General features: G+C 33.7%; 1 protein-coding gene across 1 annotated transcript in view; it reads right to left on the minus strand.

Moving 5' to 3' along the window:
• Positions 1-1,617: 1,617 nt before the first annotated feature.
• The window catches only part of LOC149072957 (AMMECR1-like protein), an 81,905-nt gene continuing 58,593 nt past the window's right edge, over positions 1,618-24,929 (minus strand). Inside the window, exon 5 of the mRNA XM_089246224.1 lies at positions 1,618-24,285. Within this exon, the coding sequence (XP_089102350.1) occupies positions 24,119-24,285 (167 nt within the window). The 3' untranslated portion in view covers positions 1,618-24,118. The remainder of the gene's footprint in view (positions 24,286-24,929) is intronic.

Here is a 24,929-nt window from a genome sequence, read left to right on the forward strand (position 1 = left end):
AAGCAAGTTTTCAGCCATTTTTGACCCCCCCCCCCCTCCCAGCAAACTTTCGTCATCAGCTCTGCCCCTCTGAATCCAACTCATATTTTCATGAAGGGTAGTTGATGACGTAAGCATTATCCAAACCCCCCCCCCATCAAAAGTCAGCAAATCGGAAACCCCCTTGCCCCCTCCCCATCGATGATGACGTAATACTTGAACGGCCCTTTACTGCCAAAGCCCGAAGTGCGGCCACTTCGCGAATTGCCTGGCCAAAGCCCGAATCATTTCTGAAAATCGGACTTTCACCAAAGTACAATGTGCTGATTTAAGACGGTCTGGTAGGCACCAAATCACGTATGACACGTAGCTGTATTGGAATAGCTCCATATGCGAGAGGAGAAAAAACAATAAAAAAATATAGACTGTTTTTTCAAATTTGGGGGATTACCGCATCGTAACTGCGGTATGATGGGTTGCCATAGATAATGAATCCATGATTACACGAAAAAATACGCGAACTTGGCGATGTCAACGAACCATGTCTTATATTATCGGACCAGGGATCTCCAGCCACTTCACGAACTGGCTGGCCAAAGCCCTAAATTCGGGCATTGGCTGGATCAATTTACAATGAAATTGGACACTTCGCGAACTGGCCAATTTCGGACTTTATCACGTCAGTGCCATTTACCACTAATGTTTAAATGCAAATTACAGTGCACATGCGACAAACTGCTCTAGTATAGGATATATTTCAACTCCAGCAAAAAGAGCCTTCTTATTTCTTCACAAAAGAGTGCTAGTAAAAACTCTAACAAACACAGTAAGGCTGAAGGCAGCTCAAAACACAGCAAATCTGACAAAAAACACCCTTATTCCATAGGGCGATTCCATAATTTCCCTTGCCGAATTTTAAGGGCGAACTGTTGATCCTAAAGACATACTTCAATTAGAAAAGCATACAAATAATGTGTAGAACTTAGATATGTCATTCATGTTGCAAAGGGGTTGTATAGTTATTGAAATTATTTAAAAAAATTATACGGATGCGTCCTCAAAACCCAATTAGAAAGTTGTTGCCTTGTCTCACCTGAGGCCAACAAGAAAAATTCCATGTGTCTAAGTGCAGTACTCACTGATATATTTGAATCCAAAAATTGGAAGAAAAATTGGGGAAAAACAGCATAAACATGGGAAAGCAGCATTCTACTTTAGTTCATTGCTGTTCGTTTCCAATTTATGAATTCAAATATCTCAGTAAATATTGCACTTAGAAACGTGAAATTCTATTTGTTGGCGCTAGAAAAGACAGGGCAACAACTTTCTTATGAGTTTTTGAGGACAGGATGTCCATATAAAAAGTTTTTGTATTTTAATAACAAAACAAACCTTTGCACTATGAATGATGTATCCGAGTTCATGTTATTTGGATATTTTTTCTAATTGGAAGTAGGCCTTTAGGATCAACAGTTAGCTAATAGAATGCAGCAAGGGGAATTAGGGAATCACCCTATATACATACAGCAAAAAAAAAAAATTACTTACGAATAACGAAAGTGTATATAATTTCTTTGCTGTTGTGTTTCAAGTACGAAATTTAATAATATTTCAGTGGAAGAATAAAAAGGAGCCACATTAAAAACAATCACAATTTATTTTCATGCCTTGGCAACAAGTTGGCTGCAGACAACAGCATGATATATTGGTTTACAAATAAAATCATATAAAAGAAACAATACATCTGAGTACTAAGGCACGGTAAAACTTACCATAGACCATATTACACATTCACTATTTATATAAGTACTTTCATAACTTCATAGCACTGACATACATCTTCAAGTGGAAGTCATTACATACTCATATATATATATAAAACCTAACATTCACAATTACATACTTGCATTTTATTTCATGAGAACACTCTGCTACCGTGCACATACCATTTACATCAATAGAACTACACATAAGTTCTTTTTCTTCAACATTCCTACATACAAGAGTTTTGCAGATATTTCGTTTAGCACAAATGTTAAGCACTTACTCTTCAAACACTATGTATTGGGCAGTGGGAACATACCTTAATACACACAAAACATGTAGCACGTACCACAGATGAAATGTGAGACAGCCAGAATAGACAATAGAAGTTCTCAAAAAATGTCACAATATGAACCTCTTCAAATTTCTTATACATTCTGCATCACCATAAGAACAAAAAATGAATGATTGCAGATGTCAACTTCAACTTACAGGAGCAGTTTTTTAGGTAATAAAATTATTAACATCAATATTTAACAAGCTTTTCAACTCTTATTTTCAGTCTGCCTCGCCTATAGTTTTCCAGTTAACATACTACAAGCAGAATGGAACATAGTATTTCAGGCACAAAGATCCAACACAGGTATAAAACATACATATTTGCTACAATGGAGCTCAACAAATATATGTTCCAAATATGAAAAAAGGTTAGAAAATCAAGACAGTCAAATCTTTTCAGTTGTAAAAAAAAATACTACTCATTTTCACCCACCACTGAAATTGTTGAACACATTTTACAGCTCTCTCTGGGCTATAAGGCCTGGATTAGATGCATATGAATGAGTGAATACTGTGAAATGCATACATTCCTATGCTTTACCTTATGACATCTAAACACTATTCCGATCAGATCTTGAATATTTAATTAATTCAGTTAAGATAACTATTTTATTGTAATATCATACTGGAGATAAATTATTTCTGATATACTTTCACGGCTGTCTCAAATCTTTGCCCATCCGACGAAGCTTCATAAGATTTTTTCTCAACCTTGAAAACTTTATATATTTTCACTGATGCTTTTTTAAGAAAACAAAAAGTACTTTCCATTTGAAAATGCAAGACCACAAGCATGAATTTGAATGTATAGATTTCAATGAAGTGTTACAACGGAAAGATGTTCAATGCATAGTTCCTGGTGGAAAGGAAGAGAACTATACAATATATACAGAAAACTTGCTGTATGAAGGTACACACCTTCTACACAGCTAGCTACACTACTCAGACTGTTAGGTGCACTCACTTTGTTCCAGACTCTGCCACGAAGCTGGGCTAGAAGAGATCTCTGCAATGGGATAAGTCCGGTGGCAGAGACCCTGGCGTTCATTCATTCATTGTATGAAGGAATATCATCTTTGCCCTCACGGGAAGAGATGAATTTTCCTTTCCTAACCATCAATATCTCTTCATACAGCCAGTTTTCTGTACATATATAATGTATTAACAAGTGTGGAGAGGGCATCTTTCTCTACATGAGACAAAAACTGTTACTGCAACAGAACTACCAGCTCAAGACTTAAATCTTGGATTGAAGACAGTATACAAAAACATGTAAATTTTATAAACAAACAAAATTAATCAGAAAATAATATATTTTATAGAATTAAAATTTAATTTATATATATGTCATTAGGGCTGTTGAATAGTCTTTACTTGTTCACCAGGAGAAGATCCTTCAATTGCTTCATTATGAGGACTTGAAGGAATCGACCAGGAGTAGACGCTTAAAGTCCAATCGGCACCTTCTCATGATGCAGCCTGTAAGTAGTCATATTTTAACATGTGGTGAACGAAGTGGATGGGCTTCCTCCAACCTGCACTGGCCAGTGTGGAGGATTACAGCCAAAAACCCTCTAAAAAGAAGTATGAGAACTCTATCTATAAACTAAGGTTCTCAGTCCCAAGCAGTCTGAGTGTCCCTGGTTACGGCAGCAACCAGCAAGACATGAATACAGAGAGTGCTAAGAATCTTTGGGTTGGACCAGGCTGCCATAAGATGACCTTGACCCCATATAACGGACGATTTCTTTCTTCAGAAAATCGTTCGCACGAGTTGGAAGAACTGAAAAGAATAAATTGGGACATGTTAGGCATCTATGAAATAAGAAGAAAAGGGGAGGAGAAAATCAAACTTGATAGTGGACATGTATTTTACTACAGGGAAACAGATAATGGAAGAACCAGTGGAGTGGGATTTCTCATTCATAAAAAGTGGAAAAATCACATCGTTGAGTTAAATAGTACATCTGATAGAGTTGCAAAGTTGGTTATGCAAATATCAAGTACATACTGGATACAGATTATACAAGTCTATGCACCAACAACAAGCTATTCTGAGAAACGTTACAAAAAGGGTGAAAACGAGGATATCAAGAATTATCGACCAATTGGTCTCTTACCAGTAATTTATAACATCTTCACCAAAGTGCTGACATATAGGCTTGAATCCAAATTGGATGAAGCTCAACCAAAGGAACAAGCAGGATTTCGAAGTGGATTTAGTACAATGGATCACATCTAAACAATCAAAAAACTCATAGTGACACAAGGAATATGAATTACCATTGTGTATGGCCTTCATTGATTTTGAGAAAGCGTTTGACTATGTCTTCACATCTGCTGTTGTTAAAGCTCTAGATGTAATTGGGGTAGAGAAGACTTACATCAATATCATCAAAATATATATGACAAAGCAACTGCAACGATTCGTTTGGATAAAGGAAAAGCAAACATTACACTTGGAAAAGGAGTCAAAGTGATACTATCTTACCAACTCTTTACCGCTGTTTTAGAAGTATTCAGAAAAATGGATTGGGATGAGAAAGGAATTAAAACAAATGGAGAAATTCTCAATCATTTGCGTTTTGCAGACGACATATCAGCAGTAATCCAGACGAACTAGAAGAAAAATGATACAAAAAATGGTGAAGGCTAGTATTCAGGTGGGCTTGAAAATAAATCTGCAAAAAGATAAAGTTATATACAACCCCTTTGCATTGAAGAGGGCAATCTTGCTCAATAACACAGACAGAAGTAGAAAGCTGTATACCTGGGACAAATTACCATGAACCACGGAATCAATAATGAAATAAGCAGGATTGGATGGAGCACTTTTGGCAAAAACTGCAATTCTGAAGAACCACATGCCATTATGCCTGAAAAAAAAAAAGTGTTCAACCAGTGTGTCCTACCAGCACTGACTTATGGAGCTAAACATGGACTCTCACAAGCAAGACAATACAAAGGAGCATGGAAAGATGTATGCTAGGCATCACAAGGAAAGACAGAAAATAAATCACTTGGATAAGGAACCAAACAAAGGTATATGATATCATAGAAAGAATTAAACGTCGAAATGGGCTGGCCATATTGCAAGAAGCAGGACAACAAATGGACTACAAATATTCTATATTGGTACCCCTGTTGGTGTTAAACGTCTCAGAAGGTGTCCCCACGCAAGATGGATCGACGAGATCAGAAAAGTGGCAGGAGTCAACTGGATGGCTAAAGCATCAGACAAAGCAAAATGGAAACATTTAGAGACGACCTCATCCAGCAGTGGATTGAAAATGGTGGTTGTTGATGATGATTTGTCATTATCAGGAAATTGGCCTAAATCATGCCTCCAGCAGTTTACGTGGAATATATTAAGTATAAAACTTTTTCTTTCATTTTAAACTTACATTAGGGTTTCTGATGTATCATTTCTATTTATGATCATTTGATTTAAAAAATTCAATTTCCTTGAACCAAATGAGAGAGAGAGACATTTTCTCAATTTCTTGAGAAAATGTCCTTCTCCAGGCTGTTCCCCAGACCATTTTCCAAATTTTACAATGATCACTTTTCCACTTAGAGAACAAACATTTTTTTTAATCTTCAATATTATATTTTAAATATCAGTGAATTAATATTTCTATTCCATAATTTACAGCCAATGAAAAATAAACTTGACTTTATTTTTTTTTATGACCCTTAAAACATATTGGCGGCCATAGTCAATATAGAACCTACTAACAACAATTGATAATTATTCAACAAACTGGACTCAAGAAAAAAACAAGTATTTTTTAACCACTTTACGATCAAAGGACATATTATTGCATCCAAATGCCAGTGGAATGAATTCAAACAAGTTCACCCTGTCTTTCTCTCTACTGATCATCCTGAAGCTTCATTGCAAACTTACAATTTTTTTTCTTTTGGTTTTTTTGTATACCCTGATAGTGACTTTTCCTCACATATGATGTATCTCATAAGAGTGAAAGAGAACAGGTAGGGTGAGGGGGAAAAGAAATCTAACTTTGTACCTACATTCTTATCTATTATACTGTCTTACTTTCATTTGTTCTTTTTTTCTTCCCTTTTTCTGATGTGTGGTTAGGTTAGGACAAGGTTACTGTATTTGTTGGCCAATTCATCAAATAGAGAGCATACAAATTTCTTGCCAATTCGTTTGTAAGCGAAGGGGTGAATGTATTTTTCCTGGCTGCTTTTTTGCCTTGCCACGTATAAAATTGAAATTTTCAATTTGTAAATATAAAGTATTCTATAGAAGCTATTATTTGTGAAAAGAGTATGTTTTCAACACATTAAGTTTTTAATCAGTGTTACAAAACAATTTAAAATGTCTTCCTCCTCACATTAGGTGACCAGAAAGATGGTTTTGATCATGGGTAAGGAGATAGAAATTTAAAAAAATCCAGATTCCTTGGCTGTAGTGATGTGTTATCTACATACTTTGCTTTGAGAGTGCCTGCCATGCTCTAACAAAACAAATTATAAGTATATTGTCAATTATAAAACTGGAGAAAAAAGGAAATAGAAATGCAATTGACAAAAAAAACTTCAGTGATTGTCCAAGTTGAGATTCAGCTACCAAAATATGTGGAGCATGTAGCTTATGCCATAACAAATATATATCAAGTTGGTGATACAATTGGCAAAATGCCATGTCAGATTTATCTATCTCTAACAAGGTTAAACTTAATAGTGAAAGTGTTTTATTTCCCTCTTGTATAGATACAACACGGGCATGATGTTGCAATTCTGTCAGACAGATTTATTTCATTCACACATCCACACCTGGTTCTTTCCCCCAGTTTTTACCCACTTGAATTAGACAGAGGGGGGGAAAAATAGACCAAACATCATTTCCTTTCCTTATTTAAAAAATTTATAACAAAGGATTTCACACTCTGCAACTTTCCGTGAGCTTGAACAAGGATCTCAGCACCCTGCTTGAAACGAGTTGAATTCATTTCTTCACTATGATTTTTGAACAAACTTCACAGCTGGGTATATTCTATTAGTGTGTCACCAAAAATTTCTTTGAGCATTTTGGTTGACACGTATTTTTGATAGTTTTTGGTAAATTTTATAGTCAGCTTTTGTGAAAATGATCCATAATGTGCATATACACACACACAGGGTGATTATTTAATTCCACTTGCCACATTTTACTGGCAAACCACTGACCCTAGAGGCATACTTCCAATTTTAAAAATAATTCCTAATAATGTGTAGAACTCAAGGTAAGCCGATCATGTTACAAGGGGTAGTATAGTTAAAATAAAAAATGTGTCCAATGAAAAATTAACTTTTTATACGAACACCATCCTAAAAAAACCCAATCAGAAAGTTTAGACCGTCTTTCCTGAGGTTAATAAAAAAAACTTTCACGTGTCTAACTAGGAAGGGGTCCCAAGGTGTCATCCTCAAAACGTTTCAAAAAAATCACCACTAATTCTACTCACTACTTCAGCAAAAATATCTGGCGGAATTATCATGGGCCACAAAAAAAAATTCAAACATTGACATTTTGAATGCCAATAGAGGCCAAAAACCAATTTTAAAATCCCAAAACCCTACACTCTTAGTGACGTGATTCAAACACATGAGAAGTATTTTTAGATATCGCCAAGAGGTGATGAGTAGCCAACTGTTGTAATTTTTAATTTTTGTGGCTTTAATAATTACATTCCGCCACTAATTTTTTTTTTTGTTTCTGGGGCGAGATGAATGTACTTATAATTTTTTTTCACAATTTTTTGAGGATGCCATCTTTGGACCCTCTCCTTCTAAGTGCAATATTTGCAGAGATATTAGAATTTAAAAATTGGAGGAAAGTTGGGAAAGAACAACATAAATAAGGGAAAGAAGAATAGTCAGTTTTTGCTCTGTTCTTTTCCAACTTTCTTCTGATTTTGAATTTAAATATCCCTGTGAATACTGAACTTGAAAACATGAGAATTTTTTTTCGTTGGCCTCAGGAAAGAAAGGGCAACAACTTTTTCTCTAATTGAGTTTTTGAACACAGGCTATCCATTTAAAAAGTCAATTTTCTCATGATCCATCATCTGAGGATGATCTGAATTTCTTTTTCAGTTTTTAAAATACGTATAGATGATATATATATATATATATACAGTAAAACCTTGTTAAGTCGTCACCCCGATAAAAAGTCGTCATTTTTCTTCAGGCCCTTCCAGCTCTCATAGACAACAATATTATTAAACCCTCGTTTACTGGTCGCTAATTTCGGTTAACTCGTCACTATGAAAAAGTTTGAGAAAGAGAAACAGACTATTTTTATGGCTCCCATTAAAAAAAGCTTATTAACAACATTGCCATATGCTTAAAAGTCACCATAAAATCCTATATACCCAAACGGAACAGTTTAAGTAACTAAAGTTATGCTGAGGAAGTTCATTTGCCGACTGTTCAAGCTAGATCTTATTTCTGCATGGGCACTACTGGAGAAACTGCATGACACCCAGGCTCTGTCGCAAGAAACAATGTAAGCACTTTCCCCCCGGGGAGGGGACCAGGGCATCTCAGGCAAAACCAAAATTTATTGATACATCAAAGATTACATATAGTGCCAGGAAATCAAAAATTATGTAAATCGAAGAATCAAATTAATCAAGTTAAAGTCAAAGTGCAACGACTATGGATAGTAAATTATCATAGAAAGCATGGACTCTACTAATTTAAGGCTTGAAATTTAAACAAAATATCTTTGTTGAAAAAATCAGTCATTCTTTCCCCAAGTTGAGGTCTTCTGTTTACTTTTCCCTGCCCAGGGCCCCTCCACAAAGTCAAAAGTGTTCAAAATTACTTTGCAGTTGCACCATGAACTACTGGTGAAGAATTAAAACACTAATTTTACATATACATCAAATTTCCAAATTTAATTTTAATGTGCAATAGAGAGTTTCTATTATGAAGAAAAGCTACCTATTCTAACAGTTGCTCCGTTAGTCTAAATTAAAAATTGCTAGTATAAATCAAAGTGTACAGTAGTACAAAGTGTACCACAATAATTTAAGTAATAAGAGATAAAAAATTACTATTATTTTTTCTTTTGCAATCTGTAAATTTTATTAATATTGTTATTTTGATTCATACTTTAATACATGTCATATTATTTTAAATTTATACGATTTTCACAACATTGCACATTAAAACTAACGGCACTTCACTTAAGTCGTCATAATTTTTCGATAACTTGAGATGACGACTTATTGAGGTTTTACTGTATATTCTGTACGTGAGATGACTATACATTGTTGAATAGTGGTAGAGTTTCTGCCTGAGACTCCAATCATTATTTTATTGGTGATTATGGGTTCATACCCAATTCTTTGTTTGTATCACTGCTTTATTTTTCAATTATATAAAACAATAAAAACCTGTACAAAATGCAGGACCAATCTTTGGAGGGGGCGCATCGTGTTTATAGGAGAAGCACAACAAATTTCTTTTAGAGAATTTTCAGTTATTGACCTTCAAAAAGGTTTTTAAATTCACACAAATCAATGAAGTCTGCATATAAAGGTATTTTCTTTTGATATTTTCATTATTTTACAAAGATATTTAAAAATATTTGTAATTTTTTATCATCTTAGGGGGAGCACGGGTGCCCTGCATACACATCTGACAAAACTGAATGTCAAGAGATTGAAATAACATTTAGAAAGGTTTCCATTTTACAAAGGTGCACACACACATAAAAGCATTAATCAATTAGGGACTTTTTTTGATTCTCTCAAAGACCAGTTTCCATCTCATAAAGTGTCCATCTTAGATAGGTTTCACTGCACAGTGATATCTTGGCTTGCCAAGTTTTTGGCTAACGAATATGATTCAGGAACAAATTATCTTTGTTAGTCAAGGTATCACTACATTTTTAATGTACGAGTTTGAGTACTATCTTTCCCAAAAGAACTGGAAAAAAAGAAATACTTTTAACTTTTTATCCGCACAGACAGCAAGTTTTCTACAGCTATTCCTGCAGCCTAGGGGTTGATAACAATACAATCCCTTGCAATATGAATGACGTAAAGGGGTTTGTTCTACCTGTCATTTGGACACTTTTTCTAATTGGAAGTATGTCTCAAGGATCAACAATTCACCAATAAAATGTGGCAACAGGAATTAAGAAATCACCCTGTATATATAGCTATAATTCTCCTATTTACTTGATTCTCTTACATAAGATTATACAGAGTGGTAACTATTAACCGCCCAATAATAAGTTTTTCCATTTTGGGATTAGATCAATATTTAATGAGATATAACGTTTTGAATTTTTGTGACGTGTCATTTTTGCAATGGTCAGTTATGCGCCAAACAACCAACAGAAGTAAAATACTTCCTCAGCAGAGAGGTGTAGGATTTTTGAACATTTGTGCAGAGCAATGTTAACCTTGTTATTACATGTTACATTCGCCCCATAATATTGACAAATTTATCATTAGATTTGTAAAGCATTGACTATTGGAAAAATTGTTTTCCCAAAACCAACACTTTTTGCAAAAATGCGGTACCGTAATTTCACACAACTATGGTCCAACATAACACCATTTTCCAGATTTATCATCATAACTTCTGAATTCAAGCTATCCAACAATTTTTTTGCTGACACTGCCTGCAGAAAAATCAAGCATTAATATTACACATTTTTTTATTACTTATGTAGCTCAAACATGGATTTTTTAAAAATTAAATTTTGGACCATAGTTGTGTTATGAAGTCCCAACTATAGTCCACACATCAAATATTTCATGTTATAAAAATCATTTATGAACCATAGTTGAGGGAATGTACTACAACTATATCTTTATTTTCTTTGCTAGAAGATAAAAAAGGGGTTTTTCTAAATTTGACCCCTGAGGGGGTCAAAAACGGGGTTCATAGAGAAATCACACTGAATCAAAACCACTGAAGCTGTCATGAAATTTGGTCAGAAGTTTCCTTGCATGATGTTAAGACTAACTGTGAAGGGTTTTCTCAAAATTTGACTGCTAAGGGGGTTCAATGGGGGGGTCATATGGAGAAGTCATGCCTAGCCAAAACCACTAAAGCTATAATTTATAATTATAAAGGAGCAATCATCACTGAGCCGAAATCACTGAACCCATAAATATGAAATTTAGTCATTATATTTTATAATGTAGATACCCACTAAGATGGGATTTCTGAAAATTCATCCCCCAAGGGAATAATGAGGGGTTCAAATGTTACATGGGGAATCATTGTCGAGTAATTTTCAGATTACTAAATCCATGTGAGGGAAGCTGCGGGTATAAGCTTGTGGTCTATAAAAATGGTTGGACCATAGTTGAGAGCAAAGTACAATTTTCTATTATTTTTCCTATAATTACTTTTATACGCACACGCAACAGTAAAAATATTTATTAAACATATGTAAATACTAAATTACCTGTAATACAGAACATCAATAGCGCAGAACAGCTTGTTATAGGAACTTGTAGCCAAGAAAGTTTGCAGCTGACAAGATAACGTGAAAGCATAATCCCCAACTAACAGCTGATTCACAGGAAAGTGTTGGAGAGAGGGCATCCTAACCACATCTCCATATTACACCACCTACGTTCTTTGCGTTAGTAATTAAATAGTTCACTAGATGGTGTTAGCATTTCGATTATCAAAGTTTTAGGGAGCATGGGTGTTGGACCATAGTTGTGTGAAATTACGGTAATTTGTTCTCATTCACTATCAAGTCACATTTTTTGAGGGAAAGTGCATACAGTGCACAGTATTTACTACGCGATCATTTTTTAATGCTGCCGTTGTAATCAGATTGCATGCTGATCAATAAAACTGGCAATACTTTCTGAATTATTTTAAACCTCCATCAAAACTGTTACGAGTAAAAAGCTTCAATGAAGCTTGATGAAGGTGACTGGTGGAAACCGTAAAATAATAATTCAATCAGACGTTTAATCAAACTATTTTATGAATCCGCATATTCGAAATAATTAGTGGTTTCAGATTTTTTTTTATTGATTATTCATCAAGTCACATTTTCATACCAAATTTTACATATTGCAATAAAAAAAATTTCATTTCTTTTCGACTGCAAATTGATTTTATCGCGCTGTCAATATATTTACCTTACCTTTTTATAAAAGGATTTTGAGGACCTCAAAATTCATTCCAGCTTGCACGATTCGCACAGAACTTGTTCATTTTGTCAGATGAAATTTCGTTTGGGGGCACATTTATAAGGCAGTAGCCCCGGGCCCCTCTCAACAAAGACAGACTTCAGGCTCTTGCTGTATTAGGGATTAATATACTTTTGTTTCCCCTCTTTGAGATGCTCTTTATATATTCCCTTAATTTTTTTTCCAGAAAAATCATGTCCTCTCCCCTTAACTTTCAATTTTCAAAATGAAAATCTTCATTGTTTGTTCTATAATTTTGTTTTCAGTATTGTTTTATACACTCATAACCAATGAGAGGTTGTAAAAATTTTAAACTGTATTTGTTAGACTTCATCCTGACAATTTGTAACTGATAAATTTCATTCAACAAGCTTATTATGTTAATCAAGTTAATTATGTTGCAGAATTACAATCAAAAGCCATGGTGCAACCACAGAACCCACATCTAGGGCAGGCCCCCTAAGCCAGACTTTTCATGGGCTATTCTATAGCGAATTGATAACATGAAAAAAAAATTATAATTATCCCGGGCTAAATCCCTGTCAGCCCCACCCATATTAGGGCACCATGGATGCAGGACTGTCATAAGAGGACCATGGGCCAAGTAATTTATCTGAGGCACTACCAGGCAAATTTGCATGTGTAATCAAAAATTTCAACTATATCTCATTTTTGTGGGGCTCTTTTTCTCTTGTGCTCGGGTGGGCCCACACGGGAAGCAATATGTAAATACAAGATTCCTTGAGAGACTGGTTATTTGTGGCAATGAAGATTACAAGGAAGAAAATTCATCACTGCCCCCACGGGGACACGAACCCCGGTCTCTTGCTTGCCGGACGAGTGCTCTACCATCTAAGCTATGGAAGCAGATAAAATGTTTCAACCTTGGAGCGTATATATATATGTTGAAAGGCACCGTACATGGACGGCATCAACAATCAACTAATAGCTCGTGAATGACATAGGCCAACCAGATAGCCACATGCAAGAAACTGTCCCCGTGGGGGCAGTGATGAATTTTCTTATGCATGTGGCTATCTGGTTGGCCTATGTCATTCACGAGCTATTAGTTGATTGTTGACGCCGTCCATGTATGGCGAGTTTCAACATATATATGCTCCAAGGTTTATGCGGCAACATATATATGTGGCAAGCGAAAGACCGGGGTTCGTGTCCCCATGGGGGCAGTGATGAATTTTCTTCCTTGTAATCTTCATTTCCACAAATAACCAGTCTCTCAATGAATCTTGTATTGACAAGTGGAGAGGACATTTCTATATGCAATATGTAAATATTCGGAAACTTCAAAGTTGGCACTGAAAAAAAATCTCATCTCAGAATTGTTAGTGATACATTACTCATTTAAACGTCAAGGTCAACTCATCTTCAGGGTTATACTATTTTTATCCAGTTTCTAAAATGCCAAGTTGTATGATTTGTGTAAGTTCTGCGAATTTGGCAAGATTTTGAAATGACGTCATCAATCTTTAAAGCATTATAACTCATTAATTATGGGTCAAATAAAAAAACTGAAAACACTTTTTCCACATCATTTAGAATCACGTGTGTAATTAATGAGTGGTAAATAGTTACCACTCTGTATATCGTCCTCGTTGTGCCAAAAACAACGTGGCAATTTCAGAAAATTAGGAAATGATGTTTGAATGTCCACTCTACCCATGTTACTCTATGAATGTAATTTCCCTAAAATATTTTGCAATATTTTTTTCAGTAGGGAATACACATTCATGCTTCTGGCAAAATTAGTTATCCAACCAGCTGATAAACACAAAAAGTGAAAATTCACACATTTGGCATAAGGGGGATGATATAAAAATAAAGTTTAAAATTATTTACCTACAAAAATTTTAGCAATATTGAACTATTTAAGAATATAATAGTATATATATTAATACACAGGTATTGGTTAAAGATTTTAATGTATCCATGAAACTATGGTGCCGGCATTCCACACACAAACCTTAAGATTCATCTTACACTACATTGACAACACACTTAATTCACTCAAGATCTTTCAGTTCAGATCTGGTAGTTCTTTGCTGTGGGGAAAAAATTTGAATGCATACACCCCAAGTTGTTCACAATAGAAGTTTCTATGTTGCAATTCTTGATTGATTAGTAAAAACAATGGATCAATTATGCAAAATGTTATTCTAAGACATATCAGCTTAGAGAGCTTTTCTCTTACACAGGAATAGAATTTATAATACATACTCTCACCAAAACATACACATATATATAACTATAGAATGTGACTATGAAACATTCTACCTTTGGTAACCCTGGATCAGTCCTTTAAATTTCACAATTACACAGAGATTACATTTGACTGAGTCAATATGGAATAGATAATTATAGCAAAACAAAGTTAAAAAACATATATGTGTGTGTATATATATATAGTATACATATGGTATTATAAAACATGGCCATGTATTATAGCGACCACTTGTCTGGAAACAAATGAAAATGCTTCCCATTCCATCACATGTTCAAAACAAAACACCACCAACTTTGCTTCCCCTTCCACCTGACTTTCACTTCTGAAAGACTGTTGGCTCGGATCTTATTAGGATTTCATGAAACGGTGACCAACTCAGTGCATTGGATTCCTCCAAACTACAGATTCTAAACTGAAGATGAATAATTTTGACCAATGTGAAAAGATTTAGTTTTCACAATTCATAACACATTTATTCTAGTATCTTTGAAAATATTTTACTTCGAAAAGTTTTGGTTAATTCTGACAAGTAGCTGCGAGTGTGAATTGCATTCAAAATTAGTTTTATTATAATTATTAAAGTAAAAGTTCTGTATTGTGAATAAAGTTCAGAAAAAATTTCTGAACTATAGAAACAGTGTCCATCCATTTATGTTCAATAATTTACTTTGTATATGAAAACATTAGGCTACATAGATACTGTATTGAACAAACTCTGGCAAAATCAGAGCATTATGAAATAATATGTCCAATTTTTTTTTTTTTGCGCTCTTTTACAAATTATATTCCAGAATTCAGCCATTAAAATATGCAAAAATAAAATTTTTGAATATTATCTTTGAATGAATAAACTTCATACAGTAAACATGTTTTGAAAAAGAAAAACTGCTCTACCTTTTAAGCCAGACAATCGAAACGATGCACCAAGTTAGTCTGATTCAAAAAAATTAAAAAAAAAGAAAATATATGATAAAAATTATCCAAAAAAAAATGATTTAAAATTACCACTGCCCTTTACTCATTCTAAAATCATGCCATGAGATCACTAAAGTAGATTATGTATAACAGCAATGGTAAAGAAAATGAAAAGCTGCCAATCTGAAATATGCGAAAGGAAAAAAACCAATGAGTATGGAAACTGTCGATGCAGCATCAGCAATACCAGAATTTATTGTGTTTTAAAATCACTATACACTGCTCTTTATATATATTTTATTCTTTATTTTTCTGAACAAAATGTTACTATAATTAAGTCTAAAATATGTTTTGTAGTTTTCCCTTAATAGGATCTTTTCAACATTTCAGCACATTGGATGAGATTTCTATCTTCTTCGAAACTAAGCAGCACTCAGAGCTTTTCTATAAACTGGCATTTACCATGACTGCACACAGAAGTTTGCATCTCTTTGGTAATGCATTGCATTGAATGCAGATTTGAACAGCTAAATGTTAGATTAAATGAAAATAAAGTTATGTTTAAAAAAAAAAACAATGTGTTCAAATTAGTAAAAAAAAAAAATGAAATATCACATTGCAGAATTTTTCTGCACTGCTTGACCTTCCACCAACCTTAGCCCATTTTAAATTTGAAACTAAAATTAAGTACAAAACACACAACTCATGAATCAACAATAAAAAAAAATTCAGGAATAGTTGCACAACTATGGTTAATGAAAAAAACTGATGCAACAATATATAAATTGGATAGCAATTATCATTTTGTAAAAGTCTCTTTTACAAATTAGTATCTTGGTATTCTGCAGATTATTTGTAGCTAATTTAAAGTTTCATACAGGAAGGGAGAACATTTTTTTACAATTTTCTGTATTAGGTATGAAATCAAACTAACATGACTAGAAAATATGAACCAACAAAAAAAAGTGCTTGTGAATGAGGAATTTTCCTGTTCTACTAACATTGTATTAGTTTCATGCCTGAATACAACTATCTAAAAAATAAGTTAAAAAAAAAAAAACATTAGGAGTTCACTGGCTTTTGATGTTTTGTGAATTAGAAAAAAAGATGAAAAAAAACATTAGACTTATCAAGTGTCCAACTGTGACAAAATTAAAAATGCAGATACAACTTAACTTAAAGAGTAAAAGTTTTTTTACAAGCAGTGGACACCAAATTCAAAAATTAAAGAGGAATGACCTGAAAAAAATATATATTTATGTGTAATAAATTTAATTATTTTGGGGCATGGGTACAAAAGACAGTTATGAATTCTCTCTAAAAAATAAAATGAAGCTCACTAAATACTATAGCCTCAAATTAGAGAATCACTTTTGCGTTTAGAGAGGAAAAAGTAACTCCCGCTAATAGAAAGAAATAGAAACAATCTTAACAATAAACCAAAAAAGTCAACCTTCATGAAAACCTGAGATGAGACTGATGCAATGTCTTATTTCGTGCTGATTTAATTTAATGCTGACAGAAAAAAAAGTTCAAAGTTTTGAATGGGCTAAGGCAGTTAAAAATAAAATATCACATAGATCTGACCACTCTCTCTTCAGCATGTCATGTAGAACTGGTTTCAAACGATATTAACAAAGATATGCTACAATTTTTCTAACACTGCAATTGCCAGTGTGACTAGTTAAGTAGAAAACTATTATAGTTACAAAAAAATTGACGAATTGTGATAGTACATAGCTTTCTACCCATGTGGTAAGTAAATGCCCATCTTCTCTTCTAATAGGGATGTTAATTTTTTCACACGATTCTTTAATGACTAGAAAACATGCAAAAAAAGCTAAGAACTGTGTGCATCAAAGGCTTTTAAACAAAAGAAATATATTAAAAAAGCTAGTGTTATATGAAGAACAAATTATTTATTAAAAAAATTTTAATTTTTAACATTATCTTTTTATTTCATTTTTGGGCCTCTATAGAAGTCGCGAGAACATCTTGCACCGCACTATTGTACAAGCCAATTTTTTATATATAAAATGTCTTACTTTACCATAAAATTTGTGAGACAAATTAGACTTTCTGATTTCAAGTTAATGATTTGCTCTTAAATTCATGGGGAAGGGAAATATGACTAAATTGCTCAGAGAGCAAAGTTCATGGATAAATATCAACACAATTTCTTAATTGCACCAAAAAAAAATTATGGTATTGTTTGCCAGAGACTCTGCAATAATATGCATAGAAATGAGAGCAGATTGAATTCAGCCACTTTCAGGAAATATTTAGAGTGAAAGAATTGTGGGGGAAAAAAACAAGAGAGTTTAGTATTACTTTTATATACATAAAAACATAAATACTAATACTATCTTTGAGCGGATTATAAACAAGGGATCACTTCCAGCCATCAATTCATCCATTAGAGACTACGAAGCTCTTCAGTATCTATACATAGGTGGATTAAATATATATAAAAATAAATTGTAGACAAATTAAATTGTGGCTTTTGCCATCAGGATACCATGCAACTCAGAATGCAGCAAGAGCTGAAAATGTGATAGACATCTAAATTAATAGCCGCTTGTAGAGGTGGTGTGCAATCATACAGGATCAGTAATTTTTAGATGCATTCTGATCTGCAATGAATCTCAGGTGCACCATCACACCCCTCAAAGTAAAAATTTCAGAATGAAATGGCATTAGAATGTACGCAGAGCTCCATTCAAAGCAGAAACTCTATCATCTGGCAAAGTTTCTAGGGACATTAAATTCAATTTTCTTGTGTCATAAAGAAACCCTGTCTATGATTTGTACTGTGTTTTATTACACATAATTTCTAGAAATTACCAGTTCAGAGGCCAGTTTGTAAAATTTTATGACATTGTTTTCATATATTTCAAATATTCTTAGTTTCTTGTTTTACATCACTTGTTTGTCAAAGATTCTCCCACGTCTGGAGTGTATATATATATATGGTGATTTTCCATTTTCCACACTTCCCACTGTTTACAACCTGTAAAACTTTACCTACAGATTACAAAAGCCACAAACAGGGGTGGTTGATATCTAGAATTTTTTAGTGAAGGATGGTCAAGAAACCTTAATTGAAATTTTTTTTAGCGAGAATAGCAAGTTTCTTGATTTTGAACAATTCTACTGCTAAATTACAAATAACAGATCTTTCAGCAATTAAAATGTGTTTTCTGTTTCACATTTAGGATTAATCTCAATACCACAACTTTTTATTAAAATTTGTAGATGGGATAGAGCTGTTTATATACAACTTTTAAAAATTGCTAAGAGCAAGATCAAATGAAATGTTGCAAAAAATTGGCAATTTCTTGATACACTGCAGACCGGTCCACAGGAAAAGTTCACTTATCACACCAGCTACATACGAGTATAAAAACATGAATTAACTCATGACTAATGAACAATGCATTAATTTGGCATGTTTTTAGATTCCCTTAGGGTGTCATGCGGTCACAGTTCCACTGTAGTTACTTATATATGTGGGGTGTCTTCCATGCTCATGAGTGGCAACTAAATTTGGACATAGTTTAAAACTGATTCTGGACAATTATTTTCCCATGACTGAGAAGTTGACATTCTTGGCATAGGGACACCTTTTTAGTGCCCATGTTTGTTTAGTCATTATGGTACACATGCTCGCTCTTTTACAAGTTGAAGTAGTACCTATATGGTGAGAAATTAATCTGACAAAAACTGAGAAGCAGCTTTAAACTAGCAAAACCCAAGAACATTCCTAGATGCATCAGGTCATGGTGTGTTCAGGAAATACTGGTCATTGTAATTTTTTAAACATATGCTGTAACATGACTGGTTGATGCTCGTCTGACCTTTTGACTTTGTGTAATAATGCATATGCTATGTTTATTTTGAGTTTATACTATGTCTATCTAATGCTATGCATGTATTACGTTGTTTGTATTGATGAGTAGTTTCTGTTGACTAGTTACAGACGTTTTTGGTGCCAACGTGTAACAAACTATTTTAGGGGGAAAAGGAACTAATTTCCAAGGTGGCTGCTTGGAAGGCAGATGTCGATGGGGCACGTGTGTTATGCCTCATTTGCATGTTCAGTGATTTGGGAGCTGTATATAATCATGACCATACTTCAGTCTCAACTAGCAATAAAGTCGCGAGTCGACTAAACAGCTTGGTTGGTCCGATGCTCCTGCCATGCAACTTCTTATTTGGTGCAATGTTCCAAAGGCCACCTAGTGCTCACAAGTAAAAACCAGTGGATGAATGTTCTTCACCTCACTTCCCAAGTCCTGCCAATTCTGATCCTGCTTAGATGATCGCCAAACTCCATGCGTGACTTTACTGACAGCCACAATCAGATGCCACTTCCTCCTCAGCATCTTGGATTGGTTGCCGAACTCCATGTGTCTCTCTCTGCCAATATCTGTAATTGGATGCCGCTTCCTTGTCAGCACCTTGGGCAGATCACTGAATTCTATGCGTGACTACTGATAGCCATAGTCGGATGCTACTTCCAACTCGACACCTTCGGCCGATCTTCAATCTCTGTGCACAATTCCACAGATTTCCCAGCCCAGTACTGTGTCCTCATTCACGTCCTGAGCCAGTTTCGTCAATCCTTTGTATATAACTCCTCTGATGTCCATTTCCAAGCTGAGTTCACTTGTCTGTGCCATTTCGACTTAAGATAAGGTCTTCAGGATGACTGGGATTTCATCAAGAAAAAAGTGATCCTGATTGACTCACAGGGATAGATAAGTATAGTTTGAACTTTGCAGTTCATGAAAGGGTTTCCATGATTAATGCATTTCTTAGTTTGTAACAATGTAATAAATAGTTTTGTTTTGAAACTGTTGTGTTCATTGGCATTCAAAGACGTGTTGCAATGTTCAAAGTAAAAGAAACTGGCAATGCATAAATATTTAAAAGTAATTTTTTTTTTCACAATTTTATGGGAATTCCTGCTGCCTTCATACTGAATGGAAGAATAAGTAAGCCAAATTGATGCACCACTTAGCAACATTAGTGAAGTGACACTCATTATTTGAGGAATGATGTATTGTTAAATGAAACATTTCATTAGGCTTTGGCACAATAGTGATCAGCAACAAGAACACTGGTTGTGAGTCTGTTGCATCGTGGCAAGACTTTTTCATTCTTTAATTTATTTCAGGAAATGCACAAAAAAAAAATGCATAGAAAAATTCCAATTCAATTTTGTTACTTATATCAATAAGGTAAAAGAATGTCACTATGTCTAATTAATTAGTCATGCATAGAGTGACTATGCGTGACTATTAATGGATCACGGAATGGGATCCCTCATTTCATGCATGGATGACACAGGTAAGAAGTTGAAGAGTAAAGCGGCTCACACGTATCTCAAAGTTTGCAAACCATAAAAAACCAACTTTGGCCAAACACCTTTGTGTGATAGTCACTACAGAACTATGATTTTTCTATATGAAGCAATTATGAAAATTACATTAAAATTAAATTTTGCTAAGGATGTGTTAATGATTATGCATATTGTCTGGAAGTAACAAAAACATTGAAGCAAAATGGAAAAAGATTAAATTATTGCTTCAATGCTGAAAATACTTCAGATGATGCAAGATAGACATTGAAACTAAGCTAAACAATTAGTGACTTTAATACCTGGGAGTACTTTTAAGTTCTGAAAGACTTTACTGATATGATAAATTCAATGATTGAAAAATTTGTAGATTTATCGTCAATTAGACAATTTAAAAGTAAGTCTGAAATTTTTCTCCTCGGTGTAATTGAGTTTCAAGCTTTAATGGATAATCTTTAAGGCTCTGAAAATATAGATAAGTGGATTAAGTTTGCTGAATTTAAGTTTACCAATCTTTTTATAGGTCCCGATGTGACTTTGTAAAGTCTGGGCTTGACATGATTTTCAAAATGCTAACAAATGGGATAGATCTATTTCAACACATAATGCAATGATAAGTTTCATATTTATGGGTGAGAAATGGAAAAAATGTGATCAATACACAATTATGATTCCAGATCATATAATGTTACAAAATTGTATGTTGCTTAGGAGTCTCATCAAACTAATTGGGAAAACAAACTTTAAGCGAATGCTGTTATTTGTTTGGTTGAACATAAACATTTCACATTTTTAAATAAACAAAGAAACTTAGAAGATGCAGTGCTGTAATACTGATAGATTCACCTTTCAAATATCAGACAAAATAAAAATAAAATATGTGTGTTGAAAAATAAATTCATAAAATATACATAGTATTAGCAATGAAAAGTTTTTTTTTTTTTTTTTTTTTTTTTTGCTTTTAGGTTTATTCCACAATATATGCATCAAATGACTGAGAAATTAAAATACAATAAATGTGATATTATGTTTACAATACAAATACTTTTGATGCACACACAACTTAAGGATGAAAATGAGCAACAACTTGAAAAACTGAGCAGCAAAAACAATGTTAATGTCAAAAAATGGCTTGTCTAGGCCTATATTAATGAACATATCTTAACATTGAGAAATATGATGGACATTACAACCCATGGCGCAAAAAGACGGGAATTAACTATGTCACAGCTTCATCAGATGTTAAATTTAAAAATTACACTCATACATAATTCTATAGTAGGAAGTCACCAGAAGCAGAAGGCACTCTAGTGTTTTTTCTCAATTATTCCTTTGATCTTTTTTAATAGATTCCCTCAAAACAGTGTTACTTAATGATGATATATTGGTCAATGAAATTGCATAAAATATGGATACTAAACATTAAAGGAAATGAAATGGATCATTAACCGAATTAGTAAAGTTCTAAAAATTGTCTTTTTAAAGATTTAAAGAACAGATCTATCACTATTTAAATATACCACATAAGCAATGAAGTTTGTATGTTTAGTAAGCTACCATTTTTATACAGAAATATGTGGATTGGTCATATTTTGCTGCATATTTTAACCGATAATAAAATCTGGGATGTTAAGAAATAGAAAAAAGCATAGTGATTCCATAACTGCAGTAAAGTTAAAAATAGATTATATAAAACACCCAGTGTTTTTCAACATGGTATCAAATGAATAGAAGCATTACAGATAACGGGAAATACATGTAGAAAATCACAAATAAGTGGGAGAAACATGGTGCTGACAATTGTCATGAATATTTTATCAAGAAAAAATTTAAATATCTTAATTTCCTGCCCATAATCTGCACATGTAAATTTTGCTACTATGAGAAATAAAGAAGTCCTCCTGTAATTTGCACCTGAGAATTTTGCTATTGAGAGAGTAAATCATGGCTATGACATGCAGCAGTATTTAATCCCCACAAATGAAATATCACAACATGAATGCTCTGCTTCATTAACATAAGCAAGGAATAAAAACAAAACTAAAAATTTAGTTTGATCTTGGGATTTACATTTCTGTAGGAATCAATGCCAACACTAAGGGAATCTTAAGGAATGGAAGGGGTTCTTGGTCACATCTCTTGGAAACAATGTCTTTCTTCTGCTGACTAATGCGAGCCATTTTTGGTTATTTGGAAAAAACAATTATTTTCAATTTTTTTTTTTTGTGGATTAGTTCAAAAATTTTATATTTAAACCTCAGGAAAAGCTGTAAAAATATAAGCAACAGACTATAAATTAAGCCGAGAAAGTCAGAAGTTTTTAATGCAACATGCATGGAATTATAGGCAGGAAAGTACTATCAAGTCTAGAATTACATTTCACAAAATTATTTAATAAAAATTTCATAACACAATTATAAGCATTCGAAGAGCAAAGGATATTTGAATCAAAAGTTAAATTACCCCAGTTAAAAATGTAATTCATGTGTGTGTGGAAGACTCAAATTATTTTCTTGTCAATTTATAATACTCTGAACTCCACCGATCCAGTGCAATAAATGCACTGTTCAAAGTTTTACTTGAGTAAATTATATTCTAAATTCAGAAATAAATAAAGGTTGAGCATAAGTATTAACTCAAAATTTTATAGACTGTTGTACTACATTCTTTGGGAATTTATATTTTGAAGGGTATGAATTTTTATTTTTAAATTGTATCAAAACAACTATTATAGTATAGTTGATGTAAACAAAGTACACCAGTTGCATGCTTGCTTAGAGACAAGTGGTCTTTTAGAGGAGAAAACCACTCTTTTCTGCCTATTCTTGCTTGCGTATGTATTATTTTAAGGGGCCTTGTGAGGGTAAATAACTGTTGCAATACTTGATTCATTGGCTTGTTAACTAAAATATCATTTTATAGTGGATTACAATGAAAGTAAATTTTGATTTAAAAAAAAATAAGCTATAATTAGCATTATTAGTTATCCTATCATCACATTAAGTCCCACTGCTTTGAAAGAACCTTATGCTTCAGATTGAATATGACATTCAATGAAGGTTAATCACTTTCTTTTTGGTAGACATGAGGCACAAGTTGATGATGATGATGAAGCTTTTGTGTGCTGCAGATCTGGAATTTTCAGAGCCAGAGGCCTGAAAACTGAGGTTGAAACAGCACATTTTGAGGCACATATAGCTCTGGTGAACCCAAGTCGCATTGAGACCATGGACTGCGAACCTGGGGAACAGAGGTGTGCAACGGTGGAGACAACTTCATGCGGCTCACGCTAGCCCCGACAGCGGTGCTAGCGTGAGCGTGCTGCTAGCAGCGACGATTCCTCCAGTTATTCTTGTACTCCTGATAACTCACTGTGATTTTCTCACTTTGGTAACGTGTCAGACGAATAGATTTCCGCACATCACTAGTTATAACACCCTTGAAACCTCCTTTTCGAAGAAGAGAATCTATTGTCTGAATTTGGTCCCACCCTACAAAACGAAAGTAAAAAACTATTCTGAATAAATCAAAAAGAAATATAAGAGTTACACTTCTAGTCAATAATTAAAAAATGTTTACTTATTTTTCTCTGAATATTCTTCAATCATGAAGATTGGTCCATTAAAAAAACACAGGAACATGCAAACTTCAAATATATTCAACATTAAATATTAGGTTGTCCCAAAAGTTTCATTTCATCAAGGCAATAAAATAGGGGCTCCCACTCAAAAAAATTAGGAAAAGTAAGACGGGATGTCCTCCTCAGACAAAATAATCACAGCACAATAAAAAGAAAAATCAGTAAAAAATTTACATTTAAAAACATTTAAAAGTAAAATTTTTTCATGGAATTATTTCAGATCCTATAAGATTGACTCGAGCCAAAGCAAAATGACTGGGTAACAAAAACAATTTTGGGCTAAAACAGTGTACCAGCAACAACAGAATTTGTTCTGCCTCGCCTTGCAATATATTACATTATTTTTGCCCGAAGAATCTTGAAAAGTTCAAAGTCTGTCAACTCTCTTCCTCGATGCACAGCTGATTATTAAGACATGTTTTTAAAAAAAATGACACCTTCTAGACCACTTCCAAAAGCACAGTGAAAAATTACAAGATCCAATGTAAATAAGTT

Source organism: Pholcus phalangioides, unplaced genomic scaffold (assembly GCF_987345545.1).
Source record: "Pholcus phalangioides strain wild (caught in Gottingen) unplaced genomic scaffold, Ppha-v1.0 ptg000017l_1, whole genome shotgun sequence".
NCBI lineage: Eukaryota > Metazoa > Arthropoda > Arachnida > Araneae > Pholcidae > Pholcus > Pholcus phalangioides.